Source organism: Xyrauchen texanus, chromosome 10 (genome assembly GCF_025860055.1).
Source record: "Xyrauchen texanus isolate HMW12.3.18 chromosome 10, RBS_HiC_50CHRs, whole genome shotgun sequence".
NCBI lineage: Eukaryota > Metazoa > Chordata > Actinopteri > Cypriniformes > Catostomidae > Xyrauchen > Xyrauchen texanus.
Window position 1 is genome coordinate 46,261,405 of NC_068285.1, and position 21,476 is coordinate 46,282,880.

General features: G+C 38.6%; 1 protein-coding gene across 1 annotated transcript in view; it reads right to left on the reverse strand.

The window, feature by feature from the left end:
• Window positions 1–4,329, reverse strand: part of LOC127650244 (CMP-N-acetylneuraminate-beta-galactosamide-alpha-2,3-sialyltransferase 1-like) — a 52,566-nt gene extending 48,237 nt beyond the window's left edge. The window contains exons 1-2 of the mRNA XM_052135557.1: window positions 4,237–4,329; window positions 3,353–3,616 (exon numbers count right to left, since the gene is read on the reverse strand). Of these exons, the coding sequence (XP_051991517.1) occupies window positions 3,353–3,595 (243 nt within the window). The 5' untranslated portion in view covers window positions 3,596–3,616; window positions 4,237–4,329. The remainder of the gene's footprint in view (window positions 1–3,352; window positions 3,617–4,236) is intronic.
• Between the last annotated feature and the right edge of the window lie 17,147 nt (window positions 4,330–21,476).

The window sequence follows — 21,476 nt, forward strand, 5'->3', positions numbered from 1 at the left end:
GACGGATAATTGGAAATGCTGTCAATCATTTTGACTGTATTGCAGTTTTCAGCTGTATGGATTTACTTGCAAACCAAAATTACAGCTATATTACAGTACTTACTGACTGCAGTTTCCCAGTGAAATGTCCAGCTGGGGGCGCCAACAGAGAGTGAAATGGTGACGCAATCAGACTAGGTTTTTAAAGCTGTACAACGGAAGATCTTTTGGTTATAAATTAACAAAATGCTATTATTGATTAGTACATCAACAATGTTCAAAATAATGTCCTCACTGATTCAATACAGTAAGCCTATACAAATCTGTTATTTGTATTTTGAGCTGTTGGGTCAGATTTGGCAAAATCTCAGGCTTATTTTGTTCATCCTTACATGATTACATCATGCCCATAAGCACAGGAAAGTAGTACCAGCTGTCATATGTTCTGCCAGGAGAAACTACACTGTTAAGTTCAATCAACCACTGTCACACAGTTCAGGACAGCATCACTGCAGTCTGGATGAATGTTTATCTGTTAACTTTGGCGAAGTTCTTTACTTGCTATAATGTTTAGATATGTTGTCTGGTAGAGTTGTTGAAGCTTAAATTGCTTGTTATGCTTGTGTGAATCGAACAACACTTGTGTGTTAACCGATCGCGATGGCTCTACATTGTCCAGTGAAGTTACTGCAACATGTTTAATAATATGTATGACTTTTGAGTATTTTCTAACATTGTTAATTGTCATTCACGAGTATCACCTCTTAAATTGATAAGTGTAGTACAATTCAAACTTTAATAGCAGATAAAACACTTGAATAATCAAATTCAAATATACTGGTAACTTGTGGTGGTTCAGAAGAGTCCCCTGATCTCCATGTAAAAGTGCTTTGAGTGCAGTTTCTGAAAAGCGCTATAAGTGTAAAATTATAAATATAAAACCTAACTTACAACATTAGCCTATTTTCTTTACTGCAGATTTGCCTTATACAATAACACAAGTGTACAAATGTGTACAACAAAAAAGTGAATGTGCACACACTAAAAAGAAAATATATATTTTTTATGAATATAGCAAACGTGAACAAAACAGACATCATTACTCTTAACAATGCCATATCCTAATTGATATCAATGTACCCTGTAATCTGTGCGCCTGCATGGCCGTGCACTTCTGATGTTCCTCCCACGCAGATGGAAAAAACATCCATGCAGAGGGCAGCCTCAAGTGATAGGGAAAACCTAGAGATTTTCCAGAATCTGAGCTAAATGCACACTCAGAACTGGAGTCCATATGAATGTTTTTCCCAGTATGGAGCTGAAGCTTTGAGTGAAATCTTGTGTGTAAACAAGGTGGAAATACACATTACACACGCTATAATGCGGTAAAGTTGGTTTTATCTTTGACATTTGTTTGATTGTTGGGATAAAACCCATTTAACTCTGCATTGTTCATATCAATAATATTTTTTTTAGGTTTTTTTAAGTTGGTTTGACATGTTTAGTACAAATGGTCAATGAGTTTAATAGGTTTATTTAGATAAAACATTCTATATAAAAAAGTAGCCGAATAAAACTCCACAAAACAAGCCTTGTGCTATGTAGGGAATAATAGTCTGATTTTCTTGTAGTTTCTCTTTGTAGTTTCAAGATGTGTAGATTCACATCTTTAGGTCAAACGGTAGATTTATTTTTAGATAAATAGATTTATGTGGATAGAATAAAAAATAAAAAAGTGAGATAACTCCATAAGAAGGTTTATGCTATGTGGAAATTTGCAGTTGGATTGATATATTTGGATGAAACAGTCAAAGAGTTTAATACATTTATGTGGATAAAAAATTCTATACATGTAGTATGAGCAGTATGCCATTCTGAACTCTAGACAGATATATAGCATCTAGCTGATATGATCAGGGGCATGTCCAGGAATTGTTGCCAGGGGTGGCAAAGGGTGTTGGTGAATTTATCTGTGGAGGAGGAACGCTGTGTCCTCCCAGACATGGGGGAACGTTGTTATGGACCATACGCGGCATGGATGGGTTAAACCATAATGCACCATCTCCAGGACGTGAGCGGGTTCAAGTTGGGGTGGAAAAACTCATTCTGTGCCACCCTTCTGGCCCCGCACCTGGATATGATCAGGTATGATGTATGAGTTGTCATTTCGTGCTATTTAGGAGTGGGGATACCTATATCTGATATACAGTAAAAGATTGCTGTGGGAAAACATTTGATTTAAATAATGCCACTTGACTCCCCAAGCAAAATGTGTCAAGTGTATAATTAAAGGACAAAAAACCTCATCACAGAGTATTTCACAGCCATAACTAAGAAAACAAAACAGAATATGAAGCTCTGCTATTAGATATCTGCTTTTACCCTTCTGTCGCTCTCTCGATGTTGTGTCGGAGAAGCGACACTCGGGGCGCTCAAGAGAGACCCCATCGGGGAACAGAGGTTACAAACATAATCTAGACATTCTTACTACTACATGCCTCAAACAAAACTATGAATATCTTTTAAGGATTTTATTTCACGAACCTGGCAAACTTTGGCAAATCTGATGGGCGTGCCATCTGAGGCTGAGACTATTTTGACAGTACCACATTTATAACACATATCTTTTACAAGTATTGTTCCCCTTAACTAAACACTTATATTAAGTTTCACCTGACTCACACTTTTTTGTCATTCATGATTTTAGTTTTTCGTTTTAGCCAAAAGTAAGTTTTGCCAAGTCTGGGTTGTAGTAGTCCTAAACATTGTTAACACCTTTTGACAAATTAATTTAATTTAAATTATTTTTCCATTATTTCCAGTCATTTGTGATTCCTGGATAGTGATTTTTTTTGTGACACTTTACAGTAAGGTTTCATTTGTTAACATTAGTTAATGTATTATGAATTAACCAGAACTAATAACGAATAATTGTTTTTATTAGCTAACATTAACAAAAACAAATAAATGTTTTATATGAACATTTATATTAAATACATTAAAAATAAAAATTGAGCAGAAACTTTGGATGGGCCCATGTTTAAAATGGGTCACTGCAACCAAAATATCAGGTTGATTCTAATGGATGTCAAGTCAGTACATTGTAAAAAATGGAAATGTGTTTTACCTGATCTGATCTTTAAATGAAAGATTTATAATTATCTGTAATATATAATTGTAATTATAATTAAACATTTCCAATAAGTGCATTTCAGACATTTCAGCAGATGCTTGGAATAATTCCTAAAGGGCTGATCAACCAAATTATCTAGCTAGAGGTATCATATTATTAACATATATTAAAATTAGCACTGAAAATGTAAGTAATTATTGAACGATTTTGCAGAAAGATCCATACATCATTTGAACTTACTTGCCACCATCTGTAGAGGGAGTCACTGAGCACACTGTTTTTAGGGGTCAGTAAGGGTTGGATGCGTGGGTCGAACCGTTGTCTGAACCAGGTGTCACGAGTGAGGTCCATCACACATTGACCGCATGCACACGCTCCAAAGATCAGTTGTCTAATTGTTGGTCGAGAGATTATAAACAGAACGATGATCACACTCACAGTAAACGTGATGTATCGGCCTCTTCGGGTGGCAAAGCACACCATCTTTTACTCCAATATTGAGTCCTTAAATGAGAAAAGCAGCCAGAACCCTGATGTTTAGGCAACCTTATATTCTGCACTTTTTTCATTGTACTTGAATTACACAGTTAACACTGTCATGTAAGGTTAAGTACCAGGGTATACGGATTTAGCACATTACAGGAATAGTTCACACAAAAATAAATATTCTGTCATAATTTTCTCACCCTAATGTTGTTTTAACCCCCTATAATTTACTTTCTTCTGTGGAACACAAATTAGATTTTTGACTGAATGTTTGACTCCATTCACTTCCTTTGGAAAGATGCAATGAAAGTGAATGGTGATTGAGGCTAAATCTGTCTAAATCTCCTGTTCTAACACACATAGCAGTTTGTAACAAAACTTTTGGGTGTGTTAACTATACCTTTAGTAAAGTCTGTTCACCTGAGTTCATCTGAGTTGATCAAACCAAGAAACCAACAACCACAGCCAAGAAAAACAACAATAATAATCATTTTTAAAAACGGTCAAACAAATGTGATAAATGGATCAGTTAACTGACAACTCAGATGACAATTATACTTTCAATAAACCTTTACCTATAATGTACATCTTTTAAAGGTTAAAAAGCCTTTGCTAGAAATCTCTATGAAGTGATTTACCTGATGTAAATGGTTAAGGTGTTAAGTTTCAACCCATCCGTGTAGGCACAGACAGCAGAAAAATAGACGTGCATATCGTGCATTTCATTTTTATCTCACTTTCAATGGCACGGCGTATAGTTCATCGATGAGAGCTGAAGTTGCTTAATAGTGGAACATGAGTGTCTGTGCTTGTGACTGCCTTCACGCTACAATAAAGATATTTGAATAACTCCAAATGGGCCTGGCTCCTGAACTTTTCTCTGTATTCAATGTCTACACACACACACACACACTTATGCCAGATTATAACACTCTTTTCCACTATATGATGAATTACTGCTGATATTATCAATAGAGAATGTAAACATATCTCTTTTAAAGTAAATACAATTTATTTTACTACCTGTTTTCATCTGGCGGTAATAGTACAATTTAAAGTGCGTCTGGCAATTTTTGTGAAATAAGTGCAATCTTAATAAACTTAATTTACATTAAAATGAGGCATGTTTGCTGGGAAAGCAATGGCAATTACTTAATTTCAAAACTCAAGATTGACATCTTAAGTTGTCATCCAGACCTGTAACACGACTGCGTTTAATGGTACAAGAAACCAGGAAAATAGAAAATAAAACAGACTGAAGCCATGTGCATGTCAAGACACTGCTGCTAAAGTCATTTCTTAATCTCTGCCATGCTTTAGTATAAAAATATAGGGAAAAACAATGTGAACACTTTGGAATTACCTTCTTTTCGGTGTTAATTATTCATCTTCAGCCTAATAATCCTAATAATTAATAAACAAAATCTGCTTAAAGTAATGATAAACAAATAACTGCACTTGTTCTTGTCAATACTGAATATACCATTTCAACATTCAAGGTCTAGGGCTGAAAATGTATGTGAACCTGAGGACTAATGCCTTCTAAAAATGCTAATTGGAGGCAGGTGTTTCAGTCATTGAGCTGAGATTGTAGATGTGGACTGTAAATAGACTGTCAATACCCAGACCATACTGTTGTCATACGGCAGAGTCTGAACTTCTCAAGAAGCATGCGAACCATGCTTCGATCAAAACAAATGTCAGATTATTTGACTTTTCAGAGGATCTTAGATACATGAAGCTAGAAATTTTTTTTAAAAGACATGGATGTTCATCAATCCACGGTATGACAAATTGCCCACAAAGAGGAAATTCAGCACCGTTGGGTCTTTGCCCTGCAAAGCTGCACATCAAGTGTGTAAAAGACAAACTTTGATGCTCCAAAAAGTTTCTAGGATAATGTTCTGTGGACAAATTATATGAAAATTGAACTTTTTGACAGAAACACAAACATTTTATTTAGAGGAAAAATGGCACTTCACACCAACACCAAAAACTCATCCCAACTGTGAAGCATGGTGGAGGAAGCTTCATAGTTTGGGGCTGCTTTGCTATTTCAAGGCCTGGACAGTCTGCATCTCTTTACATCATCTTTACTTAAACAATGAATCCAAAACAGGAGAATGCCAGAGTAGCGGTCCATCATATGAAATTTAAAATAGGTTGGTAATGAAACAAGACAATGGGCCAAAACACACAAGTAAATCAACAACAAAATAATTAAAGAGGAAGGAATTCATGTTCCCTGTCTGTCGCTCACTTTGACGTTGTGTCGAAGAAGCGACACTAGGGGTCTCTCTTGAGAGCCTTGCGCATCTCTGAACTTGAGAAAAGGCCAATGAGAAATTGGCAGACAGAATTAGCATGTCCAGCCCCCAGACATACGGGTATAAAAGGAGGGAAATGCATCCGTTCATTCAGAATTTTCCTTCGGAGCCGAGCGGTTGTGTGATAAGCTGTAGTCACTGACTGCTCACTTCATCTCTACAGAGCGTATGCTGTTGGATCTACGGCACATATCAGCAGCATTCTCCTTCTCTGCACAGCAGTGCAACTTTGCCCCTGGGTGCTTCGACAGTGCTTCTAAAAGAGAGTATTTACCTCCGGGTCTGCTCGTCAAGTCTGAGCCTGATGCGCATATATCCGCAATGCTTTCCCGGACCGCCGTGAGCGCGGGGTTAGGGTTAGGTGGGGCCCCATGTGGATTAATCCCACTGTTTATTGTCCGCGGTATGGTCCCCTTGTGAGTGGATACACATAAACATGCCTCACTCTATCAGTCACATGTTTTCTAGTAAAAAACCTTTTGATCTAAGAGCTTAAATTCTTGGAATGATTTGTTGTAGACAAATACAAATTGTGCCAATATGTATTTTTTGCAACAACAAAAAAAATACAAAAGCACATTATGAAATTAGTTCAGAGAATGCTTTGATTTTTTTGACTCCCATGTGCTCTTCTGACCCAGCCCGCTTGTTTCCTCTTGCCACACCTCCTTGTTTAGTCCTTGTCATGATGATGGTTTGCACCTGACCCTCATGTGTCTTCATCTATATATTGTGACTTCTTCCTCGTGTTTGTCAAATAATTTTGTTTGTCAGTTCCCATCTTGTTCCTGTTCCCAGTTGGTCCTTGTTATTATTTTTATTTTGGTTTATGTTTAGTTGATTTTTTGTCACCCATGAGAGCTTTGTTTTTGCCTGATTGTTTTCTGTTATTTAATAAATTATATTTTTTTCACTCATTCTTGCGTTTGGGTCCTCTTTCCTGCTAGCCTTTCGTGGTAGAACGATTAGACCAAAAATGGACCCAGCCGGAATTCATTTTTTATTTCTTCTGATTCTCAGATCGCCAAAGAGCTGCCAAAGCTGAAAAGCTCTTTGGTCACCTCACCGGGGAACCTCCCGGTGAGGTAGTATTTACTGGAATTTCTAGCGTTGGCCTCGGGTTTGGGCTTCAACCAGGAATGCCTCATTGACCTCTTTTTGGCAGGCCTGGCTTAGCCCATCAAGCCTTGTATTCCTGTTGGGGGTGAAGAGGGGAGTCTTACCAAGTCCATAAAATTGGCTTTAACTGACATCACTGTCAGTCACTGACAGCGATTGCAGAGTCCGTTTTCCAGTCACTGCTAGCGTCCCGACCATGGCAGTTGCCACACAGCCGGTCCTGCACCCTGTGGCCATCAACGAGCCGGTCCTGCACCCTGTGGCCATCGACAAGCCTGGCCAGTTCCCTGTGGTCATCTAGTCTGACCAGTTCCCTGAGGCCGTTGACGAGCCCGTCCAGTTCCAAGTGGCTGTCGACGAGTCCGTCCAGTTCCAAGTGGCTGTCGACGAGTCTGTTCAGTTCCCAGTGACTGTTGAGGAGTCCGTCCATCCAGTAGGTGGGGGAAGGACCAAGAGATTTGGATTGAGACCAGGGCTGAACCGGAGGGGAACCCGAAGACCAAGGCAAAATCTGACTTCACCAGCTGCTCAGCAGCTCAAATTTTTTTTACTCAAAGCTCAAATGCTTTACACTGCATCTCATTCATCCATTCACACACCAATGACGGCAGAGATGCCATGCAAGGTGCTAGCCTGCCATTGGGAGCAACTTGGAGTTCAGTGTGTTGCCCAAGGACACTTCAGCATGTGGAATCTTGCCTGCAATTAGTGGACAACCCGCTCTACCAACTGAGCCACAGCCACCCATAGTGTCAAATCCTCTGTCTGACAGCCCTCTCCTTTTTATCTGTTTAATGTGTTGATTTGAGTATTTTGTCTGCCATGCACTCTTCTGACCCAGACTGCTTGTTTCCTCTTGCCATGCCTCCTCGTTCAGTCCTTGTCATGTTGATTGCTGCACCTGTCCATCATGTGTCTTTATCTATATACTGTGCCTTCTTCCTCTTGTGTTTGTCAATTCATTTTTTTATTTGTTCCTGTTCCAGTCTTGTTCCTGTTTCTGGTCGGTCCTGGTTATTATTTTTATTTTGGTTTGTTTGGTTTGTTTTCTCTCCCCTGTGAGAGTTTTGTGTTTGCCTATTTGTTTTCTGTTATTTAATAAACTATATTTATTTTCACTCATTCCTGCATTTGGGACTTCCTTCCTGTTAGCATTTCATGACAGTTGTACTGTTATTATAGGGCTCACATAATATAAACACAGGCAAAGTTTGGAATAATATACAGATTTTACGGTTTCGGAAGGAAACTGGTATTTTAATTCATCAGTTGAGTTGCATTCAACTGATCACAAAGTATTGTCAGGACATTAGTGATGTAAAAATCAGCACCATCACGATTTGAAAAAAGTATTTTTTTATCAAATCTAGACAGGCCCCATTTCCAGCAGCCATCACAACAACGCACAATCCTTGAGTAATCATGCTAAAATGCTAATTTTGTACTAGAAAAATCACTTGCCATTATATCAATATCACAGCTGAAAGCTGTTTGGTTCATTAAATGAAACTTAACATTGTCTTTGTGTTTTTATTGAGTTGCCATAGTATGCAATAGACTGGCCTGTCTTAAGGTCAATATTAGGTCAAAAATGGAAAAAATTAAACCGCATTCTCTAGAAACTCATCAGTCAATGTTTTGACAAAACAATGTTTGTTTTGAGTAATGAAGTCATATAATGCATGAAATTGTCAAAAATCTGGAGATTACATACAAAGGTGTATATTACAGTCTTCAAAGACAGAGAACAGACATCTGGCTCTAAAAAGGACAGAAAGAAATGTGGAAGGTCAGATGTACAACTAAACAAGAGGATAAGGAAATCAAAGTCTCGAGTTTGAGAAATAGACACCTCACTCAATAGATCTCCTCAGCTTACAGCTTCATTGAATTCTACTCGCTGAACACCAGTTTCAGTTTTCAACAGTAAAGAGAAGACCTTATGGGAAGAATTGCAAAGAAAAAGGCACTTTTGAAAGAAAATCAAAAAGAAAAGGTTTGAGTTGGCAAAGAAACAGATATTGGTCAACAGATAATTGGAAAAGAGTGTTATGGATCTTAGCCCCATTGAGCTTTTGTGGGATCAGCTAGACTGTAAGGTGCGTGATAAGTGCCCGATAAGACAAGTGCTACAGGAAGTGTGGGGTGAAATGTCACCTGAGTATCTGGACAAACTGACAGCTAAAATGTCAAGGAAGTTTTTCTTCAAAATATGATTTATTTTTATTTTACAGCTTGTATAACTTATGGAAATAATAAAATGCTGCCATGTTACTTTAAAATAAAAATTACGAGCTGATGTCATGAGTTGTTATACAAAGCCACATGACCTCCTTTTTAAATAAACTTCTCAAATATTTGGCTCCCTCACTCAGTGCTCCTCCCCCATCTATTAAAATGTTGTGCCCCCATGGATGCAAAACATTGTTTAGGGTTAATTTTGAATAAAGATTGTCCCTACAGACAGTGTTGGCTTTGACAGACTCATGGAAGTGAGAGTTAAATTGGGACATGATTTACTCAAATCATTGGATTTCCATGCATTTGACTTGCATTGAGACACACACCCACAATTTACAAACTGCCTAAGTCAGTTGTTAAACAAGGTTACTACAGAGTTCTTAAAATTAAATTTAAGACCTTTTTCAAGATTTTAACATAAATTATGAGCTGATGTCATGAGTTGGTATACAAAGCCACATGACATAATGTAATGCTTCCTTCCCGTTAGGTAAGTCACTGCACCTAACCTATTTGACTGATGGAGCACCAGGTACTTGTAGTTTTAGCCTCTCGACTATCCCATTCTAATAACCCTGATTTCAGAATGATTCCAGACATATGCACATGAACTCAGACGTATAATAAACAATTATATTTACATAAAAAAGATCAAAATAATAAAATAAACAGTCTAATTAATATATATATATATATATATATATATATATATATATATATATATATATATATATATATATATATATATATATATATATATATATATATAGACAGTGAGGAAAATAAGTATTTGAACACCCTGCTATTTTGCAAGTTCTCCCACTTGGAAATCATGGAGGGGTCTGAAATTGTCATCGTAGGTGCATGTCCACTGTGAGAGACATAATCTAAAAAAAAATCCAGAAATCACAATATATGATTTTTTAACTATTTATTTGTATGATACAGCTGCAAATAAGTATTTGAACACCTGTCAATCAGCTAGAATTCTGACCCTCAAAGACCTGTTAGTCTGCCTTTAAAATGTCCACCTCCACTCCATTTATTATCCTAAATTAGATGCACTTGTTTGAGGTCGTTAGCTGCATAAAGACACCTGTCCACCCCATACAATCAGTAAGAATCCAACTACTAACATGGCCAAGACCAAAGAGCTGTCCAAAGACACTATAGACAAAATTGTACACCTCCACAAGGCTGGAAAGGGCTACGGGAAATTGCCAAGCAGCTTGGTGAAAAAAGGTCCACTGTTGGAGCAATCATTAGAAAATGGAAGAAGCTAAACATGACTGTCAATCTCCCTCGGACTGGGGCTCCATGCAAGATCTCACCTCGTGGTGTCTCAATGATCCTAAGAAAGGTGAGAAATCAGCCCGAACTACACGGGAGGAGCTGGTCAATGACCTGAAAAGAGCTGGGATCACCGTTTCCAAGGTTACTGTTGGTAATACACTAAGACGTCATGGTTTGAAATCATGCATGGCACAGAAGGTTCCCCTGCTTAAACCAGCACATGTCAAGGCCCGTCTTAAGTTTGCCAATGACCATTTGGATGATCCAGAGGAGTCATGGGAGAAAGTCATGTGGTCAGATGAGACCAAAATAGAACTTTTTGGTCATAATTCCACTAACCGTGTTTGGAGGAAGAAGAATGATGAGTATCATCCCAAGAACACCATCCCTACTGTGAAGCATGGGGTGGTAGCATCATGCTTTGGGGGTGTTTTTCTGCACATGGGACAGGGCTGACTGCACTGTATTAAGGAGAGGATGACCGGGGCCATGTATTGCGAGATTTTGGGGAACAACCTCCTTCCCTCAGTTAGAGCATTGAAGATGGGTCGAGGCTGGGTCTTCCAACATGACAATGACCCGAAGCACACAGCCAGGATAACCAAGGAGTGGCTCTGTAAGAAGCATATCAAGGTTCTGGCGTGGCCTAGCCAGTCTCCAGACCTAAACCCAATAGAGAATCTTTGGAGGGAGCTCAAACTCCGTGTTTCTCAGCGACAGCCCAGAAACCTGACTGATCTAGAGAAGATCTGTGTGGAGGAGTGGGCCAAAATCCCTCCTGCAGTGTGTGCAAACCTGGTGAAAAACTACAGGAAACGTTTGACCTCTGTAATTGCAAACAAAGGCTACTGTACCAAATATTAACATTGATTTTCTCAGGTGTTCAAATACTTATTTGCAGCTGTATCATACAAATAAATAGTTAAAAAATCATACATTGTGATTTCTGGATTTTTTTTTTAGATTATGTCTCTCACAGTGGACATGCACCTACGATGACAATTTCAGACCCCTCCATGATTTCTAAGTGGGAGAACTTGCAAAATAGCAGGGTGTTCAAAATTTATTTTCCTCACTGTATATCTATCTTACCCTTTAAATAAAAACGTATTACATTTTCTGGTATTTTAAACCCTACAGTGTTATATACAGTTATATACTGTATACTTAGTATACAGAGTCTCTACATGTTCATATGCAAACAATCTGTATGCTCTCCGTCAGTAAACAACCCAAAATCTTCCGGATTTTTTGCGTCAGTTCACTCAACAAAACAAAAGACTCTTCCGTGTTATCTCTTCTCAATATAACACAGATAAATTTTTTAAACAAACAATACAGCAGTTTACATACTAATCACCTCTGTTCACAACATTTCGTCTCCGTTCTTTCCCTACTTTACATCTCTTCTAGTCTCTTTCACACACTCCCTTGATTGACATGTCAGGGCACTGTTAAACATTTACCATACATAAAAGGCGGCGTACGCGAACAAGGAATTAGCCTATCACATCATGATGGACATACAAACTGATAGTTCCCACATGTTCGCATCAGTACATTTCACACAAACTATATACATTTTTGGGGTTTCCCTCAATGAGCCTTCCCATGAGTTCTTGGTTCTTTTACCGTAAATATCTTATATAACTGTGTTTAACAAAGTACACCCTCAAATTACAATTTATATCACAGTTATTAGTCAGAGATATTTTCAACAACAACCCTCATATATTACACTTATGTCTGTCTGAGAGTTAAATCAGGACATGATTTACTCAAATCATTGGATTTCCATGCATTTGACTTGCATTGAGACACACCCACAATTTACATACTGCTGAAGTCAATTGTTAAACAGGGTTTCTGCAGAGTTTTTAAAATTACATTTATGAATTTTTCGGACCTTTTTCAATATCTGAAAAAATCAAATGAATACCAAAACAAACCCCAAAAGAAACCAGCACAATCTCAAAATAAATAATGTATTACAGACTCTTACTTAAACAGGCAGGAGTACACATTCAACAAGGCCTTAACCTTGCTTATTAGTAAAACGCGGTAGGCTATATGCAAGCTTAAAATCCTTAAGGCATGTTTTCCACATTTATATCACATTCAAATGGCTTTATTTACCATTATATAAATAAATGCAAATTAGAGTTTGATCGACATTGGATTGTGCGGACTCGATTTTGTATAGAAAGAAAGCCAGTTAGTCTGCCAATAGTTATTAAATTGGTAGCCTATATTACATGTCCTTAGTATTTCCTTCTTGAGATGGGGAGGGCCAGACAAATTCTATTCAATTCCAGATGCACAATCAAACAAATAAGGGATCTAAAATGTGCACTCCTTCAATAATCTACAACTTATTACAATTAAAAGTAAACATTGACATATTTCATCAACATTATATATCATCATAATCATCTACAGGTGATCATTTGTGAAATTCCGATATGTCCTAAATATTGGGAACTGCTCTGTAACAGTGTGCTTGGAGAATATACGACAGTTACGTTTTCACACTGAAGGACGCAGCGCATTCACTTATATAATAAAAAGTATTCTTTTGAAGTTTGATAACTAACATTAGGTCACATTACGATTCCTGTCTTTCCGCCCCAAAATTTAAGACCTCTTTAAATAAAAATGTATATGTTAATTGTATAATTTAAGATATTGTAATGAACTGGCTATGGAGACAGTGTTAGGATCCATGTGCTGGAAGTTTATTAGAAAACAAGCAAACAATCCAAATTGGCAGGTGTTATGAGAGGTAGTCGTTATGCAGGCGGTATAATCCAATAAACCAAAAAGACAGTCCAACAAGGCAAACTAAACGAAGGGGTATCCAAAAGGCAGTAAATCCAGGAAAACAGGAAATGGTCATGACAAATAAACTATCAGCAATAGCAATGGAAAAACACTTGGTAAGACAGGGTAAGCTGGCAATACTTCACAACGTGACAATAGAAACAGCATGGTATTTATATTGTTCAGACAGGAAGTCACCAAAGAAGAAACGGTACAGTGTTAGTATTAGGGAGAGGGCTTCCTCTGGTGGTTGGTAGGAGGGGTAACAACCTCGGATGTTCCAGATTTTTTTTTTTATATATATATCTATATATAATTTATATACACACACACACACACACACACACACACACACACACACACACACACCATTTAGTTGTATCTGATTGGATGCGAGACATTCCACGAGCACAGATGGGTGCTGTTTAAAATGGCCGAGGTCATTGCGGTTTCTATATTGATCGGCTTCCGCGAAATAGGGAGAAATACCCCCACTTTATGCTATTTTTCCACTGAGAAATCTGATCTTCAGAAAGCTGACAGCATCTCTGCTTGGGATTGCACAGGCTCCATCTCAGGTGAGGTGATTGCAACAGGTGATTGCACAGGCTCCATCTCGCTCTCATTCTCTCACTCACACACACACTTTTTCCAATTAATTGTTCGAAACAGCACTAGCCGTGATAATATTTCTGAAGTGACCTTTTTGAATTACTAACATTTTATGACCTTTCAAATAATTTTTTTAATTTTTTTTACATTTACATTGAACTGTTGTATATAAGCAATATCACACTTGCAATCGTGCACTGCTGTGATTCGCCGCAGGCACGAGGCAGCAGGCCGAGTGCCGTAGCACACTTGCTCATGTGATATTGTATAGCACACTTGCTTGTGTGAAATTGCTTGGATAGATATACATTTCTACCCTTTTTCTCTCCAATTTTGCAGGCCCAATTCCCAAAGCGCTCTTTAAGACCTCGTGGTGGCGTAGTGCCTCAATACAGGTGGCTGAGGACGAATCTCAGTTGCCTCCACGTCTGAGACATCAGTCCGTGCATCTTACCACATGGCTTGAGTCAAATATAAATATATACACATATATATATACACACACCACATCCCAAAGATGCTCTATTGGGTTGAGATCTGGTGACTGTGGGGGCCATTTTAGTAGTGAACTCATTGTCATGTTCAAGAAACCAATTTGAAATTATACAAGCTTTGTGACATGGTGCATTATCCTGCTGGAAGTAGCCATCAGAGGATGGGTACATGGTGGCCATAAAGGGATGGACATGGTCAGAAACAATGCTCAGGTAGGCCGTGGCATTTAAACGATGCCCAATTGGCACTAAGGGGCCTAAAGTGTGCCAAGAAAACATCCCCCACACCATTACACCACCACCAGCCTGCACAGTGGTAACAAGGCATGATGGATCCATGTTCTCATTCTGTTTACGCCAAATTCTGACTCTACCATCTGAATGTCTCAACAGAAATCGAGACTCATCAGACCAGGCAACATTTTTCCAGTCTTCAACTGTCCAATTTTGGTGAGCTCTTGCTAATTGTAGCCTCTTTTTCCTATTTGTAGTGGAGATGAGTGGTACCCGGTGGGGTCTTCTGCTGTTGTAGCCCATCCGCCCACAGGACTGCCGCATACTGGATAGTTTTCCCTTTTCACATCATTCTTTGTAAGCCCTAGAAATGGTTGTGCGTGAAAATCCCAGTAACTGAGCAGATTGTGAAATACTCAGACCGGCCCGTCTGGCACCAACAACCATGCCACGCTCAAAATTGCTTAAATCACCTTTCTTTCCCATTCTGACATTCAGTTTGGAGTTCAGGAGATTGTCTTGACCAGGACCACACCCCTAAATGCATTGAAGCAACTGCCATGTGATTGGTTGATTAGATAATTGCATTAATGAGAAATTGAACAGGTGTTCCTAATAATCCTTTAGGTGAGTGTTATATATATGTATATATGTTTCATTGTTAAGCATTTTTATTAGTTGTTAGATGACTTGTGTTTTTTGTGTTACTGCATGTCACACTTAACTTTGAGTGTCATTGTCTAGACGTGGGTTCCTTTGCAAGAAAAATAATCTTAGGCCACAATAGTACATCTAGCGCTAGGATGTTTATAAAGTGCTCCGTGACAAAAATATGAAAAACGAATAATAATATTAATAATAAAAACATTTACAGTAGGGTAAAAAACATGTTCACAAATAAAGCCTATACAAATATATACAATCATATCAATACAGGTGTTTTGAAATATAAATAAATAAAATCAATACAATGATTAAAAATGTTTGAACTTGCAATAAATCAAATTGTTAAAGCTGCACAATAAGATTTTTTGGTTAAAAATTAACAAATTGCCATTATTGATTGAGTACATAAACAACCAGTGTTCAAAACAATGTCCTCACCTCCACCGATTCACTACAGTCAGCCTATAAAAATTATTTGTATTTTGAGCTGTTGGGTTCAATTTGGTGCAAAATAGCTGGCTTATGACCTTACGTCCTTATGTCATGCCTGTGAACATAGGAAAGAAGAGCCGGCTGTCTTGTTCCCATGTAAACAGTAGATGGCTGTAATGCACTGTTTTAGTTTGAGAGTAGCTATTAAAAAGAAGATAGAAATTACAGCTGGATGTTTATCTGTAATAATGCTTGGATATGTTTTCTGGTTGGGTTGTTGAAGCTTATATATCTTGTCATGCTTTTATGAATCAAACATTGTCGGGGGAAGTTACTGTGACATGTTTACTAATATTTATGACTGTTATATTGCATAAAGTAAATTTTATCCCCATTATTATTGAATCATTGTTTTATGTTTTTCATTTACTTGTTTTATGTATATGTTTACATGTATTGTGTGCATTCATAGACATACTATTTTAGTATTACAGTTCACTTGCATTATCAACTGAGTCTGTACAATATAATATAAAATTAATAAAGTCTTCCATTGAACTTGTATCGGCCATATCACGAGTATCACCTCTTAAATTGATAAGTGTCCAATACAAACATTAATAGCAGATAAAATATTGAATAATCATATTAAATATACTGGTAGTGATTGAGTCCCCTGTTCTCTATGTTAAAGTGCTTTGAGTGTAGGTTTTTAGTGACAAGGTCCTGGCTGATTCAGCGGGTAGTTTGGTGTCGTGGCAGGAGGGACACAATGTCTCGTTCCCTCCATCAGGGAACAGAGGTTTCGACAGTAACAAGATTTTCCCCTTCTGTCACTTACTCGACATTGTGTCGATGAAGTGACACTAGGGATCCCTATAGAAAATGCCACACCTAACTGAACTGTGTTGCGTGGACTGGCGGTGCGAGACCGGCAGAGCTCTGTGTGCCTCATAGCCAGCACACCAAGCAATCACAATACCTCCCCCAACGCACTCGTAAGCGTTTAACGGTCCCCTGCACCTCGGGGACAAGTCGACTGCCCAAAAATTAGGACTAAATGACCCAGCCGCGGCCTCTTCTAATTTTTCTCCCCAAAAGGAACGAAATCGTTCAGCTGGGGGCTATATAAAGTCCACGTGAATATATACAAGGACACCGCAAAGACCACACCCTGCCAGGAGAGGGGGGGAGGCTTTAGAGTGGAAATAAATCACATTGTCTTCCCGAGTCCGGTCGGAAGCACATCATGTGGAAGGGTCCCGTGGGAGATTTTACCCGAAGGCGGAGGAGTTACTACAAACACTGTGTCTGGGGCAGAGAGGCCTCTACCCAAGGAAGACACGGTTTACCAATGGGGAAACCCTTTAGCAGCAAATACATCACACTGGGATAACGGGATAACCAACACATGTGGAGCACCTATCCCAGTACAGATGCAAATTAGCTGTTAGCTAACTCTGGTGCAATTGTTTAAATTGTGCACTGCCCATGTCAGGGCCTAATTAACAAACGTACTGGACCGGCAGCTATTTTTCCTGAAAACTCACCAACCACAGGGCTAAGGAGGAAGGACACCCAGGGTCCACACTTTTGTGAACGGGACTAGGAGGAGGAGTACACGTCTTCTCCTCAAGGGAGGGGAAAGGCAATATTCACAAGCGGTACACCAGGCCTGTTTACCTGTTTGAACCTGACAACACACGGGACAAAACCAGTTCAACCTGGAGGTTGTAGAAACTCAAAGGAGTTAGGTGTTGCCCAGCCCGCTGCTCTTCAAATGTCTGCTTGACAGGCGGCGTTGGTCTGAGCCCAGTAGGCCACTAAACCACTGTTAGAATGGGCATGCAAATCCGCAGGGGGCGGCACGTCCTGGGTGTGATATGCCATAGCGATGGCGACAATGACCCAGTGGGCGATCCTCTGTTTGGAGACAGCGGTTCCTTTCCGCTGTCCACCAAAGCAGACAAAGAGCTGCTCGGAGCTTCAAAAGCTCTGCGTGTGATCCAAATAGATGCGCAAAGCATGCACCGGACACAGCAACACCAAGGCTGGGTCTGCCTTCTCCTGGGGCAGTGCTTGTAGGTTCAGCACCTGATCCCTGAAGGGAGTTGTGGGAACCTTGTGCACGTAGCCCGGTCGGCGTCTCAGGATGGCGTGAGAGTAACCTGGAAATAACTCCAGGCATGGTTCGCTGACAGAGAACACCTGCATGTCCCCTACCCTAAAATAATATAAGCATAGATGCCATTCAATTTATTGCAGAGTTATAAATCATGATCGGTGTTTTTGGTTCCGGCAGACCCAACTAAAGCAGCCTAATTGTGGGTTGGAGGATAAATTAGGTGTATGCCTGGCTTTAGTCTAGACTTAAACTGAGAGAGTGTGTCTGCATCTTGAACAGTGTTAGGGAGACTATTCCATAGTTTAGGAGCCAAATATGAAAAGGATCTACCTCCTTTTGTGGATTTTGATATTCTAGGAACTATTAACAGGCCAGAATTTTGCGATCATAATGAACGTGATGGAATATAGCGTGGTAGAAGGTCACTTAAGTACTGCGGAGCTAAACCATTCAAAGCTTTGTACGTAGTTAACAGAATTTTTTAATTAATACGAAATTTAACAGGTAGCCAATGTTACGATGATAAAATGGGGCTAATATTATCATATTTCTTGGTTCTCGTTAGCACTCTGGCTGCTGCATTTTGAACCAATTGAAGTTTATTTATTGATCTTGCTGGACATTCTCCCAGTAATGCATTACAATAATCTAGTCTTGAGGTCATGAACACATTAATTCGTTTTCCGGCTTCAGCAAATCAACAGCAGAGTGGATGTGCCTTAATTTAACAATATTTCTTAGGTGTTAGAATGCTGTTCTACAAACATTGGTAATTTGATTTTCAAAGGACAGATTGATATCAAATATAACACCTAAGTTCTTTGCTGTTGATGATGATATAACATTACATCCATCGAGAGTCAAATGATATTGTAGTGGCTTATTTTGGGTTTTTTTTGGTCCAATAATTAGTAACTCTGTTTTGTCAGAATTGAGTGGAAGGAAATTTCTGGCCATCCAATCTTTTATTTCATTGATACACTCTGCTAATTTCGAGAATTGTGAAATCTCATCAGGTTTTGAAGAAATATAAAAGTTGTGTATCGTCAGCATAGCAGTGGAAACTTATTCCACGATTCCTGATGATATCTCCCAGGGGAATCATATACATGAAGAAAAGCAGAGGCCCTATAACTGATCCCTGTGGCACTCCATATTTTACTTTTGTTTGGTTTGACAATTCCTCCTTTACATAGACAAAGTGGTAACGGTCTGCTAAATATGACCTAAAACCATGCTAATGCAACTTCACAAATGCCAACATAATTCTCTAGCCTATTCAAGAGAATGTCGTGATCTATCTTGTCGAATGCAGCACTAAGATCTAAAAGCACTAAAAGAGAAATGCAGCCGTGATCAGTTGATAAGAGCAAGTCATTTGTAACTCTGATAAGTGCCGTGTCTGTACTGTGATGAGGCCTAAATCCTGACTGAAATTCGGGATATTTGAAATCGGTCTATAATTAGCCAGTTCTTCTGGATCAAGTTGTGGCTTCTTAATAAGCGGTTTGATAACTGCCATTTTAAAGTTTCTTGGGACATGTCCTAAGCATAGAGAGGAGTTAATAATATTAAGAAGAGGTTCTGAAATGATAGGAGATACCTCTTTTAAGAGCTTAGTTGGTATAGGATCTATCAAACATGCTGTGGCTTTTGATGTTTTGACAAGTTTTGTTAGCTCTTCGTGACCTATGACAGAGAAGGATTGAAGTTGCACGTGAGGAAAATTATTAGACACTGTTTTCTGAGGTGCCATGACAGATGATTGTATAATTCCAATTTTATTTCTGATTATTTCAATTTTATCTGTAAAGAAAGTCAAGAAGTCTTTACTCTTGTGCTGCGACGTAATATCTGGTTCTTTTGAGGCTTTATTCATAACCAATTTAGCCACAGTACTGAATAAACATCTATGATCGTTGTGGTTATTTTCTATGAGTTTACTAAAATACGCTGACCTGGCAGCTTTTAGCGCCGGTCTGTACCTACAGACACTATCCTTCCATGCACCACGAAATACTTTCTAATTTTGTATTTTTCCACATGCGCTCCATTTTCCGATTTGCTGTTCTCTTGAGAGCATGAGTGTGATCATTGTATCATGGTGCAGGGCTTATTTCTTTAATTTTCTTTAATCGAAGTGGGGAGACAATATCAAGAGTGCTAGAGAAGACTGCATTTATATTTTTTGTTATTTCATCAAGTTCTTCTGGGCTTTGGGGTTTATTGAGTGTATGAGATAGATCTGGAAGATTATTAGTGAAGCTATCTTTAGTGGTCGAAAAATAGTTCTACCTGAATGATAGCGTGGTGTAGATTGAGTAACATTAGCTGATTGCAGCATACAAGAGACGATGTAATGATCCGAGATGTCATCACTCTGCATGCAGAATTTCTAGATTATCAACATCAACTCCATATGACAGAATTAAATCTAGCGTATGATTATGGCGACGAGTTGGTCCTGTTACATTTTGTCTGACTCAAAGACAGTTGAGAATATTGATAAATGCTAATCCCAATGTATCATTTTCATTATCTATGTGAATGTTGAAGTCACCAACAATTAAAAGCTCCATCTACAGTAACTACAAGATCTGATAAAAAATTAGCAAATTCACCAAGGATATCAGAATAAGACCCCGGTGATCTATACATGGTAGCAAGGACAAAAGATGACAGAGATTATTTATTTATATCTGACGGTGTCACATTAAGCATTATTAGTTCAAAAGACTTACATTTATATATCCTGTCCTCTAAGTAACACCAAAAACGTCACTGTAAATTGTAGCAACACCTCCTCGACCCTTCAGATGTGGCTCATGTTTATAACAATAACCTGGGGGAGTAGATTCATTTAAACTAATATAATCATCCGGTTTAAGCCAGGTTTTAGTCAAACAGAGCACATCCAATCTATGATCTGTAATAATTTCATTAACAATTAGTGCTTTGGTAGAAAGAGATCTAATGTTTAGTAGCCCTATTTTATATGATGTGTATTTTTTATTTGTTTGTTTTGTTCAAGTTTGACCTTAATAAAACATGTTCTAAATGATTTAGTGATGGTATTGTGTTTTGTAGTTCGGGGAACAGACACAGTCTCTATGAGATATCTAGGTGATATAGTCTCTATGTGTTGTAATTTATGTGACCTGTGTGACATCAAGGCAGCTAGCAGACATTCGGATTAACCAGTTTGTCTGCTTCCTGACCTGGGCCCCAGTTAGTCAAATACTATCATTATTAAGACTATGAGCCAAATTACTAGAGACTGTGGCACCTTCCCTGGAGGGATGCAGTCCATCTCTCTTTAGCAGGTCAGGTCTACCCCAAAAACTCTTCCAATCGTCTATAAATCCCATTTTATTCTTCAGACACCACTCAGACATCCAGCCATTCAGTGACACTAATCTACTATGAAGCTCATCACTACAACAAGCAGGGAGGGGACCAGAGAATATTACAGTCTGACATAATTTTTGCAAATTCGCACACCTCTTTAACATTAT